The sequence below is a fragment of the Aotus nancymaae genome, unplaced genomic scaffold (genome assembly GCF_030222135.1).
Source record: "Aotus nancymaae isolate 86718 unplaced genomic scaffold, 86718_ANA_hifiasm-v0.15.2.pri h1tg000012l, whole genome shotgun sequence".
NCBI classification, from domain to species: Eukaryota; Metazoa; Chordata; class Mammalia; order Primates; family Aotidae; genus Aotus; species Aotus nancymaae.
The window spans coordinates 15,420,772-15,435,382 of NW_026988423.1; the positions used below are offsets into that span (position 1 = coordinate 15,420,772).

Here is a 14,611-nt window from a genome sequence, read left to right on the forward strand (position 1 = left end):
CCATTGAAAAGATAATAATAAGATCCAGGACAGGAGAAAGCAACGTATTTTGGAAAATAAAAAGGGCATGGCAGATTAGAAGATTCTCTCAAATTATGGAGGAGACAGAGGCCTGTCATCCCTGAGAGTGAGCTGGAAACCATGTCACTTAGTTAAGGTGCCCTAAGGAAACAGAAAGAACCCAGAGGAAAAGGTTTTAAGGAGTCATTAGGGACGCTGGGTCTTAGAAACCAAAGTTTTTATGTCAGCAAGGATACCTTCCCCCTGCCTTATGGCAAAGAAACAGAACATCTCTGGATACACAGGGACAACTCTGGGCAAAGAAAAAGATGTCAACAGTGATCACAACAGACTAAAGTCAGAAGCCCTTTGTCTATTTTGGAGGCATCTTAGAAGTCTCCTGTATTCTAGTTCTACCTTACAAAAACAGCAGTTCAGTAAAGAAGAAAATCTGATTTCTTACCAGCCTGGCAAAATGGGGGTTTAAGATGAGTTTTAATTTGGTCTATAAATAAACAGGCATACCTGAGTTTGTAGTCTAAGATTCACAGTAGGAACTTAAGTTAAAATATTATTTTCTGAGCTGGGCACAGTGGCTCACACCTGTAATCCCAGCACTTTGGGAGGCTGAGGTGCGGATCACCTGAGGTCAGAGTTCAAGACTAGCCTGACTAACATGGAGAAACCCTGTCTCTACTAAAAATACAAAATTAGCCGGGCGTGGTGGCAGGTGCCTGTAATCCCAGCTACTCAGGAGGCTAAGGCAGAAGAATCACCTAAACCCAGGAGGTGGAGGTTGCAGTGAGCTAAGATTGTACCATTGCACTCCAGCGTGGGCAACAAGAGCAAAACTCCATCTCAAAAAGAAATTATTTTCCGATTCTTCTTGTAGATAGATCATTGTCAGATTCAATACTTCCTGTGTCTTCTGAATAATTTTCCCATTCTACCATACCATTATTTGTAAAATCAAGGTGCAGGACCTATTTTTCTGGTAGATATAGACCCTTAGTTTGTGAATCAGAGTATAGGTAGTGATAGAGATGAAATTCCTTTTGGCCTTTTTTGAGATGTGACTACCCTGTTTCCCAAAGTAAAGCATGGAAACTTCAAATTGATTGTCTGTTCTTTCCTCAGTTTGACTCAATTGGGAGTTTTTCGAAGATTCTGGCAGTTATCAGTCTTAGATTTCAATGCTACTAGTTTTTGAGACCGGTCTTGCTCAGGATGGAGATACTGCCCAGGCTGGAGTGTAGTGGTGCCATCACAGCTCACTACAGCTTGCTCAGGCTGGAGATACTGCCCAGGCTGGAGGGTAGTGGTACAATCACAGCTCACTACAGCCTTGAATTCCTGGACTCAAGCGATGCTCCTACCACATCATCCTAAGTAGCTAAGAATACAGATGGGTATCACCATGCTCAGCTAATTTAAACATTTTTTTAGAGATGAAAGTCTATGTTGCCCAGGTCTATGGCCTGAAGCAATCCTTGAACTCAGCCTCCCAAGTAGCTGGGTATACAGGTGTGTGCCACCATGCTTACATACTATTTTCACTTTTTTGTAGAGATACAATCTTGCTATTGACCAGACTGGTCTCAAACTCCTCACCTCAAGTGATCCTCTCACCTCAAGTGATCCTCTCACCTCAGCCTTTCAAGCAGCTGGGATAACAGGCACCAGCCACTGTGCCTGGCTATATTTACAAAAAATAGTTATTACAGTAACTGGATAGGAGAGACTGCTTCTTTAACTTGCTACTTGATGGAATTTTAAACTGATCATGACCTAGATTTCCATAACATTTCCAATGATTTCCACTCTTTTCTAAAGATCCAAGCTTCCCTCTTGTATCTTCACTCAGCGTGAAAAACTTCTATTAACGTTTTTTTTTTGTACGCCAGTTTGCTAGTAATAAATTATCATAGTTTAAAAAAATGTTCATTCTACCTTCATTTTAAAATAATATTTTTGCTGGATATTGTATTCTAGGTTAAAAGGTTTTTGTTTCAACAACACTTTAAAAAATATGTTCCACTGTGGTAAAAAATATGCCGGGCATGGTGGCTCATGCCTGTAATCCCAGCACTTTGGGAGGCCGAGGCAGGTGGATCACCTGAGGTCAGGAGTTTGAGACCAGCTGACTAACATAGTGAAACCACATTTCTACTAAAAATACAAAAAAATTAGCCAGGCATGGTGGCCTGCACCTGTAATCCCAGCTACTTGGGAGGCTGAGGCAGGAGTATTGCTTGCAATCAGGAGGCGGAGGTTGCACTGAACCGAGATCACGCCATTGCACTCCAGCTTGAGCAATAAGAGCAAAACTCCATCTCTCTCTCTCTCTCTCTCTCTCTCTCTCTCTATATATATATATATATATATATATATATATCTAGATCTCTCTCTCTTTCTCTCTCTCTATATATATATTCCACTGTCTTCTAACCTCCATAGTTTCTAATAAAAGATCCATAATAATTCAAATTGTCATTTTCCTATTTGTAATAATTTGTTTTTCTCTGACTGCTTTCAAGACTTTTCTCTTATCTTTGATTTACAGTAGTTTATAACATGACCAGGTATAGTTTTCTTAATAGTCACACTGTCTAGAATTCAGTGAGCTTGCTGAATCTGTATATTTATGCCTTTTATCAAATTTGGGTAGTTTTCAACCACTATTTCTTCAGCCCTATTTCCTCTCTCCTCTTTAATTCCAATGACATGTATATTATATTTTTTGATATTTTCCAAGTCTGTGATACATTTTTCCTTTAAAAAAAAAAATCCTTGTTTTCTCTGTTCCTCAGATTAGACAATTTGTATTGATAAATCTTCAAGTTCACCAATTCCTCTTTCATTTCCATTCTGCAAAGAAGGCTATTCAGAAAAATATATTTAAGATATTGTAGTTTTCAGTTTCAGAATTTTCATTTGGCCCGTTTTAGTATTTTCTATTTCTCTGCTGATATTTCCTACCTTTTTATTATTTTAAATTGAATTTTCCTTTTACCTGCCATGCATACTTATGAAAGCTGTTTTAAAGTTCTTTTCTGGTAATTCAACATATGAGTCATCTCAAGATTGGTCTCTATTGATTATGTTTTTCCTTGTTCTTCATGTGTCAAGAAATTTTAGATTGTATTCTGAACATTACAAATGTTTTGTTTTGGAGACTGTATTCTGTTATATTTTCGGAACAGTGTTGATATTTTTATTTTAGCAGAAAAATAATTTGATTAGATGAAGCTACAAACTCTATTTCATCTGTGACAGGCTGCAGCTCAGTTCAGTTCTTTTAGTCTTAGCCTCAAGGTGCTTTGAGTCTATCTCACACACGTGGGGTTTGGTGATCAGCCGGAGATTTGGACTGTGTTTATACATAGAATTTGAAACGTCCCTTCTCTGCTACTTTCCTTTTTGAGATTTTCCCCCTCATTCTGCAATAACTGTGGATGACATGGCTTCTGTCCTTCAGTTCTTCCGCTCAGAAAGATTGTTTCTGCCAGTTGTAGTTGTCCTACACCATGATGTAACTGCACTCTGCCCTCAGGCTAAGGCCTTAAAAACAGAAACCTCACCCAGTACTTGTGCCTACTTCCAAGTTTTAACTCCTCTCCAAAAGATCTCACTCTGCCAGATCAGAGGCAGAACTCAACACTTTACTTTTTAAAAAAATATAAATTTTGAAATAATTTTAGATTTCCATAAAAGTTACAAAGATAATACAGAGATTCCCTACATACTTCTTACCCTGTTTACATTTCCTCTAATGTTATTTTCTTACATTATCATAGCCCATTTGTCAAAACTAAGAAACCAATATTAGTACATTACTATCAAACACTTGACTTTATTCAGATTTTATAATTTTTTCCATTAATGTCCTTTTTCTGTTCTAGAAGCTAATCTAGCATACCACATTATAATTATTATGTCTCTTTAGTAACTGATCTATGACCATTTCTCAGTCTTTCCCTGTTTTTGTTTTTTTGACTTTGAAGGTTTGAGGAGTGCTGATCAGGTATCCTGTATAATGTGTCTCAATGTGTGTTTATGGAATGATTTCCTCATGATTAGACAGGAATTGAAGGTTTTTAGGAGGAAGATCACAAGGTTAATTGTTCTTCTCATCACAATACATCAAGAAATACATGATATCCACAAGAATATCACTGGTGATATTAACCTTGATCATTTGGTTAAAGAACCATAGTTTGAATAATATAATATAGGTAAAACTTGTTTCCACATTTCCCCCTCTTCTTAAAAAAAGAAGTTTCATAAAAATTCATTGATTAAAAATGTCATGTAGTCATACCCTCACTTAAAATTGCTTCCTTTCACCTGTAACTCCAAGGAGATTAAGCAATAGGAAATGATAATATCTAGAGAAATCTATCATGGAAAAGAACATATGCTGAGAATAAAACAAACACATTTTTTTTTTCCCAAATCAGTTCTTAAAATCTTGTGGTAGGCCAAATAGTGCATAATAGAATTTAATGACATGTCTATCTTTTACTAGAAGATTAACATCTTAGAAAATTTTAGTTGTCTGGCTTTAGGATGATGTCCCAGGAGTTTTGTCATGGCAAGAAAAGAAGCAGAATAAAAAGTATCATGTGCATGTGATGGACACTAACTTTAAGTATAAAACAAATAATGGAGAGGTAAGGACATAGTTAATCAAAATCACAAGTGTGATTATGATTGTTCACTCTGAACTGGACAGTGCCAATTAAGCATGTTCAGTAGAACAGGACAAATATTCTGTATTCATACATTCTCCAACCCCATCCTAGCGTAGAAGTTAAGTCTTGGGAAACTCTGACTCCTTAAAATCATAAATTTGCTTTTGAGTGTCATATCTCTATAGACACCAACTCAAAACCTGCTACACAATTCAGGCAACCAGTATTTCATGACATTAGTTTTATTTGTATAATAAAACACTATTTATTTAAAAATTCAGGAGTATAAACCACTTATTCAGACTTAATTGGACCATACAAATTGCTTCAATGAAGGCCTTTTTCAGTGGTGTGAAAAGACTGATAAGCCTTGAAAGTTCAATATGTAAAACAAATACCTACATATTAAGGAAGGGGATGTTAAAGAGGGGGTCCTAAAGATGCGACTACTCTATTCCCCTACCATATTTCTGGAAGTTCCTATTTTTTTTTCCATAAAAATAACTTGTTGAACCAAGGTAAATGATGCCAAGAGTTTCCAATATTTACCACTAATTTTCACATATTTTAATCAAAAGCCCTTTGGGAGAAATATATGACATACAAGTATTTTGGCTGGGTGTATATGTCAACAGATGAGTTACTGACTCAATACACAATCAGAATAAAATATTTCCCTTTTAAAAATTAGAGGAACAACATTTGATTAATGTTTTAAATCTCTGTCCTAGAAATTATTATAGTAGCTAACCCAGGTAAATACAGGACAAGCTGTGATTCTTACCTGAAAGTGGCCACAAAGTTCACTATGGGCCAGCCCAAAACAAAGGATTTCATGGCATTAGTGTTGCCTTCTCCCACTTCATCCACACAGCTTGCTGTCCACATATCAGTTAATTTAATTTTATTTTTTATCTTAAAGTTATTGTTATATCTAGAAAGATAAAAACCAAACAGAACCTTTTGTTATTTAAATTTTATGGGAGCTTCTCTGGAAGCCATCATCCTCAGCAAATTAACACAGGAACAGAAAACCAAACACCACGTGTTCTCACTCATAAGTAAGAGTTGAACATTGAGAACACACACACATGGAGAGGGGAACAACACATACTAGTCTGTTGAGGGGTGGGGATGAGGGTAGGGGATTTAGAAGGTGGGTCAATAGGTGCAGCAAGCCACCATGGCACAGGTATGCCTATATAACAAACCTGCATGTTCTGCACAGGTATCCCTTTTTTTTTTAAGAAGAAATAAAATTTACCAGCGCTTCTGTACTTGACAAAAAAAACGATTTTCACTAATCATGGGCAAAGTGTCTTATCGTTTTTATCTTCAGTGCCTAGAAGAGTAAACTAAAACAGGGTTGGCTACCTTGGCCTAAGAAGATCTTTGAAACATTGGTGAAACAATTAGTCCTCATGCCTGCTTTGATGGCAAGAAATAGCCATAAACTGGCCACCTTATTTTTCTATGTGTCGAGCATTGCATTTGGATCAAAAACCTAACTTCAAATGTATTGCTGTTACACAATATTAATTCATTTATTATTTATAACTTGCTAATTTAAATGATTTGAGTGGCTGATAACAGAAAATACACAGGATTTATTAAAATATTTATCAAATTTTCATTTTAAGAGATATTCCTGTAGTTAGAGAAATTTATAATACATTTTCAATGAAGTGGTTACAAGATTTTCTTTCTTTTTTTTTTTTTTTGAGTTGAAGTCTTGCTCTGTCGCCAGGCCAGAGTGCAGTGGTGCAATCTTGGGTCACTGCAACCTCTGCCTCCGGGTTCAAGCGATTCTCCTGCCTCAGCCTCCTGAGTAGCTGTAACTACAGGCATATACCACCATGCTCAGCTAATTTTTGTATTTTTAGTAGAGATGGGGTTTTACCATGGTGGCCAGGACGGTCTTGATCTCTTGACCTCATGATCCACCTGCCTTGGCTTCCCAAAGTGCCATGATTACAGTCGTAAGCCACCATGCCTAGCCGGTAACAAGATTTTCTAGTCTTTAGAAGCATAGGTTATTTTAATTTTCTTTCTTAGATTTTGCTCAACCATTTCCCCTTATATTCTAGCTAAAAGTAAAAACCTGCAGTCCCTCAAAAAGAACCTAAACCAAACTTAAAAAAAAAAGTAGAGTTGACACAATTAACATTCATCTCTAGGGACCCTGAAGGTGATCTACTTTAATTCAAGTGAAATTGCTTTTAGACAATTTCTACCTAATCCCTGTAGACTCCTAATATGGAAACCAACATATCTCTTGACCTAATTGTCAGGTTTAATGCTCGCATGAACCTGAAACTTAAATAGAAGTCACCAAGAAGGATAAAGGTACCTCATATGGAAGTATCCCTAAAACTCCTCTGATTCATGGAATATTTAAAGCTAAAACTCTTCAGTGGAATTCATAATATGAAAAAGGATTTTAGAGGAACTGAAGGAGAATCTAGATTCAAAGCCTCATTTATGCTTCCCATAGGGTGCACTGAATTTAAGTGTAATAGTGCCTTGTGACACAATGGCTTCTTTCTATATTTTATTTCAATATTTTCTACCCTATTGTTATGAATCTTTGGATTTTTAAAATAAAACAAACCCAATTGCAGACCAAATCTTATTTCTTGATGTCAACTATTTGGGTAATATAAAACTAAAACTACACATCTTTTGAAAAAACAGGTATCTTTCCATATTTGTTTTCACATTTTGTATTTTCTGATGCAAGTTTCTATCTTAGTAGATACTTGAGATATCATGTGGAAACATCTACCATCCACATCTACTAATCTGGGAAAAAGTCATCTCAAAGATCCTTTCCCTAGATTAATAAGATGCTATATTATCCACCCCAATTTCCAAAACAAGCAACTGTCTAAAAGTACAAACAATGACTTTCATTCTCCTATAATGAAAATAATGGCTAATAATTATTGAGAACTTACTATACACTGTTGTTGTAAATATTTTACACACATTATTTAGTTTGATCTTCAGGAATTTTATAGATAAGGAAATGGAGTTGCAGAGAGGTTAACCTGCTAAAAGTCACACAGCTTAAATAGCAGAGCTAGACTTTAAACTTGGATAGTGCTGACTCCTGAGCTTATTTATGATCTTAACCACTAAGCATCTATAAAAAGTCCTGGATATCATTATTCCTATAAAGCATCTGGCACCTGGGTGAAATTATCTTTCTATGAAGTTCTCTTCAGCTTTTCTGTCTTTGGCCTATTTTTTAAATAAATCTCTCTGGAGCTACAAGGCTTTCTGATGTGGCTATTACAGAGGCTGAGGAAGAAATCTCATGAACACTTATGTAAATAAAGCTGGATGGATTAGTTTGAAAATATTTAAAACAAGTATTCCAACAAAGCTTTATATGAAAATGGGCAGTCTTGGGGTCATAGTGTGCTTCTTCAGATTTTTCAATTTCAATTTCTAATAGTATTAGATTATAGAAATTAAAAAATACTAATTTAATGTGAACTGGCTCCAATAGTGTGACAATGACTATCTCCAATAGTATTATGACAACAGGAATTAAAAAATATGAATCCAGTATGAACAGACTGAACAAAAACCTCTAAAAATAAATTATTTATTTCTTTTTGAGACAGAGTTTCATTCTTGTTCCCCAGGCTAGAGTGCAATGGTGTGATCTTGGCTAACTACAACCTCTACCTCCCAGGTTCAAGTGATTCTCTTGCCTCAGCCTGCTGAGTAGCTGGGATTACTCAGGTGCCTGCCACCAGGCCTGGCTAATTTTTTTTTTTTTTTTTGTATTTTTAGTAAAGATGGAGTTTCGTCATGTTGGCCAGGCTGGTTTCAAACTCTTGACCTCAGCTGATTCATCTGCCTCGGCTTCCAAAAGTGTTAGGATTACAGGCATGAGCCACTGCACCTGGCCAAATTCTGCCAAATTCTTTATTTCTACAATGTAGTACCTTACTACAAATTTATTAATCTGACAGATATACTTTGCTGTCCTATCCGCCTATCTTCATACTAGAAAAAATCAGTGAATTATTGAAATACACAGGATTCCAGTGAGACTTCTCCCTGTCTTATTAAATATGTCTTGGGGTAGAGATCATTATATATTCCACAAATACCTGATAGTAATTCTATTAATAAATTTAATTTATCTTCTTCAGCTAAACAGAACTCATTATTGTTTACTATTTGCTTATTCTCATAAAATACGAGAATACTGATGGCTTAAGAGGGTTTGAGGTAAGTATAGTTATTTCTCCTTTCTGTAAATTCCATATGGGTACTCAATGGTTATTATCAGAGAGAATATTAATTTCTTTATAAATAATTTAATGTTTGTAAAATAGGTCCTGTTTTTTAAAAAAGAAAAGTCATGATTTTATTGGAAAAGTAACTTCTAATTTATCTTCCAAATGATTATCAAAAGTGGTCCCCAAGTACCCATCTGGCTTTAATACTTTGCTAATTTAGTACAGAAAAGAATTACCATAATCTCAAAACAGTTTTCAGTAAACATGTCAGCATCCAGTACAAAACAGATCAAATATAATAATTTATAGTCAATAGAAGAAAGCATTTAACCCCCGCTTTATTGTACTTACTAAAATTCACTAAACAAATATGTAGCAGTTGACTGATTATTTATCCCACTTCAGTTTATTTCTCTAGGCCCAACCTAACAACTGAAAGCAGTATCCAAATAAAGCCTGAAGATGATCTCATGTAATACGGAACCTAAGGTCCCCGCCTTGTTCCCTATGGCTCAGTAAGAGACTAAGTGCTAATCTCAGATTATTTCAACAAATTAATTGATCCAGGTTAACACTCAATCCTTCATCCAAGGGTAAGAAGTGGCATAAAAGACATAGGTTTGGAATTACAGGGGACTATTTGCTTTTTGTTATTTCATAAAAATTGTTCTTTCATATTAAGAAGGATCTGTGACTATAACTAAATGTTTGCTATGAGAATGACCATGTAATCAGTTTCCTAAAAATTCGTGGTCAAAATTTTTGCAAAGTGGCAGGATTTAATAAAAATCATCTCAAATATCTATGTTCTATCTCAGGGGTTTTGGGTTTGTACCAAAAAATAACTTAGACTACTCATACTTTTAAATATTCCCAATAGGTATAAAAAGTACTTAATCTTTCATAATTTGAACCTCTTAAATAACAGCACTTAAATCAATTGAGTTTTTTTACACTTTACAAAAACATTAAAGTGGATACAGTGATCTCAAAAGCAGTATATGGGAAAAAATGACATAATCTTGTGTAAGAAAGGGACAATCAAAATAAAAAGCTACAGAAGCAGATGATGGGCACCCATTTTGCTGATATATCTAAAAACAGCAATTTTCTAGTGGACAAGAAACTGGCTTTATATAAAACATTTTTAACAAAACATAGGTTCCATAGAAACAACTTATATGCTAGCAGTATACAGAACAATAAATAACCTTAAGTAAAAAAACAGACGTCCTCTATTACAATTATCATTGTAACTGCTGAGGGGAAAAATATCCAAAAAAGGTGAAAGAAAACACATTTTTCCCTAAGAACTGAATGCATGCTACAAGTAAATAAATGGTCTTTAAGGTCTTAAAGTTCAGAAAATTGGTTATCTACCTCCAGGCTGAGCTATACACCTAATGAGTACAGTGTGCTGAAAAAAGATACAAGGAGCCAGCCATTGGAAGTAAGGCCTAGATTCAAACCCCAGTCCCGCCATTTCTTTTTTCTAAAATTTTAATTTATCTATTTATTAATTATTATTATAATACTTGAAGTTCTGGGGTACATATACAGATTGTACAGGATTGTTACACGATTTCTTAGTATAAAAGAAATACAAACCTTCCTGAGCTGAGTGTTCAATATCTGAAACAACTTTTATCTTGGGGGATTGTTAGGAAAATTAAACAAAATCTCTGTGATTCTCTTATTATAATATCTATTATAAAGAACCCATCCAATAATGTTTAAATAAACTGTTTTTTGAAAATAATGATTTTTTTCCTCTATTAATTGTTTCCCAACTTAGAGCTTCAAGTGGACCTAGTGCAAAGATGTGGTTGGAGAAACTTTCTTTCTCTTTATTCCTATAATGCCATACCCACTCCAAAACTACATCTTTAGGCATTCCTTCTATCCAAATCACATTCTGAAACAGTTCTTATCATTATGCTTGCCTTTAATTTTTAAAAAATGTATAAACAGTTCACTAAGCATTCTATACCATTTCTTATAAATGGGTATTTATTTAGTTGGAGGCTTTTACTCATCCATGTGGAGAGGAATAAAGCTACTGAGGAACTAAGCCTGACAGCATCCACTTCAGTGAGCCTGGAAGTAGATTCTCCAGCTCCAGACCAGCCTTGAGATGACTTTAACCCAAGTCAACAAGCTTGAGGGTCCTCATGAGGCTTATAAGCCAGAACCATCCAGTGAATCACTCTCAGACTCCTGACTCAGAGAAACTGCATGAAACATTTATAGTTTTAAACTGTAATGTTTTGGGGTAATTTGTTAAATGTCAATAGATAATTAATATAGCCTACAAAGGGCATGATAACCTAACCGTTTTCCACTTCTCTAATCTTACTTCATCTTACTCTCCTTTGTAATGCTCCAGTTACACAGGCCTTCTTTTAAGTCCTCCAGGGGCCAAGCTTTCTCCAACTACCTTTGCACCTGCCGTTCCCTCTCCCTGGAATGCTCATCCTCCCAATATCTGAATGGCTGATTGCTTTTTATCCTTCACTGAATTTTTCCCGACTATACCTACATAACGTATATGCCATCTTTTACTTCACTCAGCACCCTATTTTCTTCATAGTACTAATCATAATTTGTCATTTCCATCCATGCATAAGATTGTAAGCTCCTACATTAGAATATAAGCTCCCAAAGAGCAGATACTGTACCCATCACATTCTTAATTGAATCTCCTACATTTATTCAGGACATGGCACAAACAGGACCTAAATGAACACTTGCTGAAAAATGAACAATCCATTTTTTTTTTTGCAAAAAAGGGCATAAACTCACTTCAGATATTACCTATAGTAACAGAGGCAAGACATCCTTACAGTAAGCATTGAGTAGAAAGGACATTTTTGTTAGTAAAAATGCAATTTTATAATGATTATCAGGAGTATATAGTATACTTACTTGATTTTGGCCACAACAAACAGATCATTGAATAGGAAAAGATGCCGCTCCTGCCTCTGGAGGCCTCTTTTGAGTTCTGCCCGGCCATCAATCAGCAGAGTCCTATTGGAGCACACAAATGATGACAGAAATGTGCATGTGTCAACACTAGCAGAAGGACTTTCCCTGTAACAGATCAAATGCCACAGATCAATTAGTCAAATGATCATCTTATAGTTGGTCAAAAATTATAAAACTCTGTAATTTTTTAATACAATGGTATAGTGTCCTAACTGGTCCCAAGTCTATTCTCCACACAGTAGTCTTTAATATCTCATTATGAAAATTTTGAAACAAAGAAAAGTTGAAATAGTTTTATAATAAACATATGTATATATACCTCAATCTAGATTCTACCATTAATATTTTACTATACTTGCTTTATCAAATACCTATCCAACTATCTATAGAATAATTCAATTTATTTTTGGCATTTCAGTGTAAACTGTATACAGGCAGTACATGTCCCCCTGAATGCTTCAGCATACATGTCATTAACTAGAGTTCAATTATTTATTTTGAATTTTTCTTTTGATATAAAATTTACATACAACAAAATAGACAAATCCTAGGTGTATAACCACTGACTTTTGACAAATATACTCATCTGTGTAATTTAAGCCTCAAACAAGATTTAGAAAGTGATCATCACTCCAAATAATTCCCTCTTGCCCCTTCTCAGTTATTATATAAATTAACCAAATATAGTCTCTATGGATTGGCTCCTAAGTTGTTTATTTCTTCACTGCAGACTGAGACCTGTTAGTTCAAAAGCTCACTAGTACCAAACTCAAATTTTTACATACCCAAGTATTATAAAAATAGCCCAAACAGATTTTTAGCCAGTAATAGCCTGCCTGATTTGCATAATCCATCTAACCACACCCAGCAGCTGCTGGCCACTGAGAAGAGAGTGTCTGTGGTTATGAGACCCACAAGTTGCTCCTGCCCTTTAGAGCTCTCTGACTTAGCCTTTCCTCACTACTGAGGAAGGGACATGTACTCTCCAGAAATACCTGCTCTGATTCTTTCTCCCCTGGGAATTCCCTTGTCCTCCTTCCCTTCTGGATGGTGGATGAGCCTCTGGACAGTCTCACACTGTGAGGGACTTAACTTTCTCATGCAACTCTGTACAATGGTCATATTTTAAATCTTTGAAGAGATCCCAAATACCTCAAACTCCTTATACCAGTCAATCCCTACTCAATCGCCCCAGAGGTAACCACTATTCTGATTTTTTTTTTTTTCCCATGGAAGACTGCTTGTTCCAGAATTTTATACAAATTGAACCACAGTATCTACTCTTTTGTGTAAGACATTATTTCCTCATCATGTGTTTGGAATTCATTCACATTATTACATTCATCAGTAATTCATTCCTTTATCTTACTTAGGTATTCAATGTATAAATATACCAGAGTTTATTCTTCTATTGTTGTACACTTGGGCTGTTTCCCATTTTAAGCTATCATAAATAAAATGGCTATTAAACATTGTACTAGTCTTTTTGTATCTATGTTTACATTTCTCTTGGGTAAATACCTCAGAGTGGAATTGTTGGGTCACAGAGTAGGTACATGTTTAATTTTATTAAAAACTACCAGTTAGCTTTCCATAACAATGGTAACATTTTACATTCCCAGCAACACTGTAGAAGAGTTCCAGTTGCTCACAACCTTGCCAACATTTGGTGTTGTCAGTCTTTTGAATTTTGGCCAGTTTGGTGGATGTATAGTAGCCTTTAATTAGGACTTTTTCTTTTTTTGTGACAGTCTTGCTCTGTCACCCAGGTTGGAGTGTAGTGGTGCAATCTTGGCTCACTGAAACCTCCACCTCCTGAGTTCAAGCAATTCTCCTGCCTCAGCCTCCCAGCTAGTTGGGATTACAGGCATGTGCCACCATGCCCCACTAATTTTTGTATTTTTAGTAGGGACAGGGTTTTGCCATGTTGGCCATGCTGGTCTCAAACTCCTGACCATGCAGGTCTTGAACTCCTGACCTCACCTCATCCGCCTGCCTTGGCCTCCCAAAGTGCTAGGATTACAGGTGTAAGCCACCGTGCCCAGCCTTTAATTAGGATTTTAATTTGCATTTTTCTGCTAATTTCTTTCCCTTCTTACTGGTTATTTGCATTATCTTCATTGGTGAACTGTCTTCAAATCTTATTTTAAAAAATTTTGGTTATGTGTTATGATACACATATTATCTATTGAGTTGTAGGAACTTTTTTGTGTATCCTAGATTCCAGTCCTTTGTCAAGTTATGTGTTTTGGAAAGTATTTTCTCCTAGTCTGTTGCTTGCCTATAAACTTTCTTAACCACGTTTCTGACAAAAAGTTTTAAATTTTGATAAAGTTTATCAAATTTTTTCATATGGTGTTTACTTTCTGTGACCTTTCTAGGAAACTTTCACCTGTCCACATCATCAAGGTATTCTCCTATGTGTTCTGGTAAAATATGTATGATTTTTAGTTTTCACGTTTAAGTCTATGATCCATCCCAATTAATTTTGCTTAATAAGGTAGAGGGCCAGGTTCATTTTTTTCTATATAACATTTCATTATTCTAGCACCATTTGCACCAAAGACTTGGTGCTTACTCATATGTAAAGTAAGTTAGTTGGACTAGCACTACAAGATCTTTAAATTCCATTCCTCAATGGATTGCTTTGGTACTTTTATAAAAATTACATGA

The 14,611-nt window shown here is 35.5% G+C and overlaps 1 protein-coding gene across 3 annotated transcripts in view; it reads right to left on the bottom strand.

Moving 5' to 3' along the window:
- ARHGAP20 (Rho GTPase activating protein 20) overlaps nt 1-14,611 on the bottom strand; it is a 143,963-nt gene that overhangs the window by 48,161 nt on the left and 81,191 nt on the right. For 2 of the 3 annotated variants that reach the window (XM_021671115.2, XM_021671117.2), the window contains exons 3-4: nt 11,879-12,043; nt 5,479-5,628 (exon numbers count right to left, since the gene is read on the bottom strand). In XM_021671115.2, coding sequence (XP_021526790.2) covers nt 5,479-5,628; nt 11,879-12,043 — 315 coding nt within the window. The remainder of the gene's footprint in view (nt 1-5,478; nt 5,629-11,878; nt 12,044-14,611) is intronic. The other variant, XM_021671116.2, reaches the window with a different exon arrangement.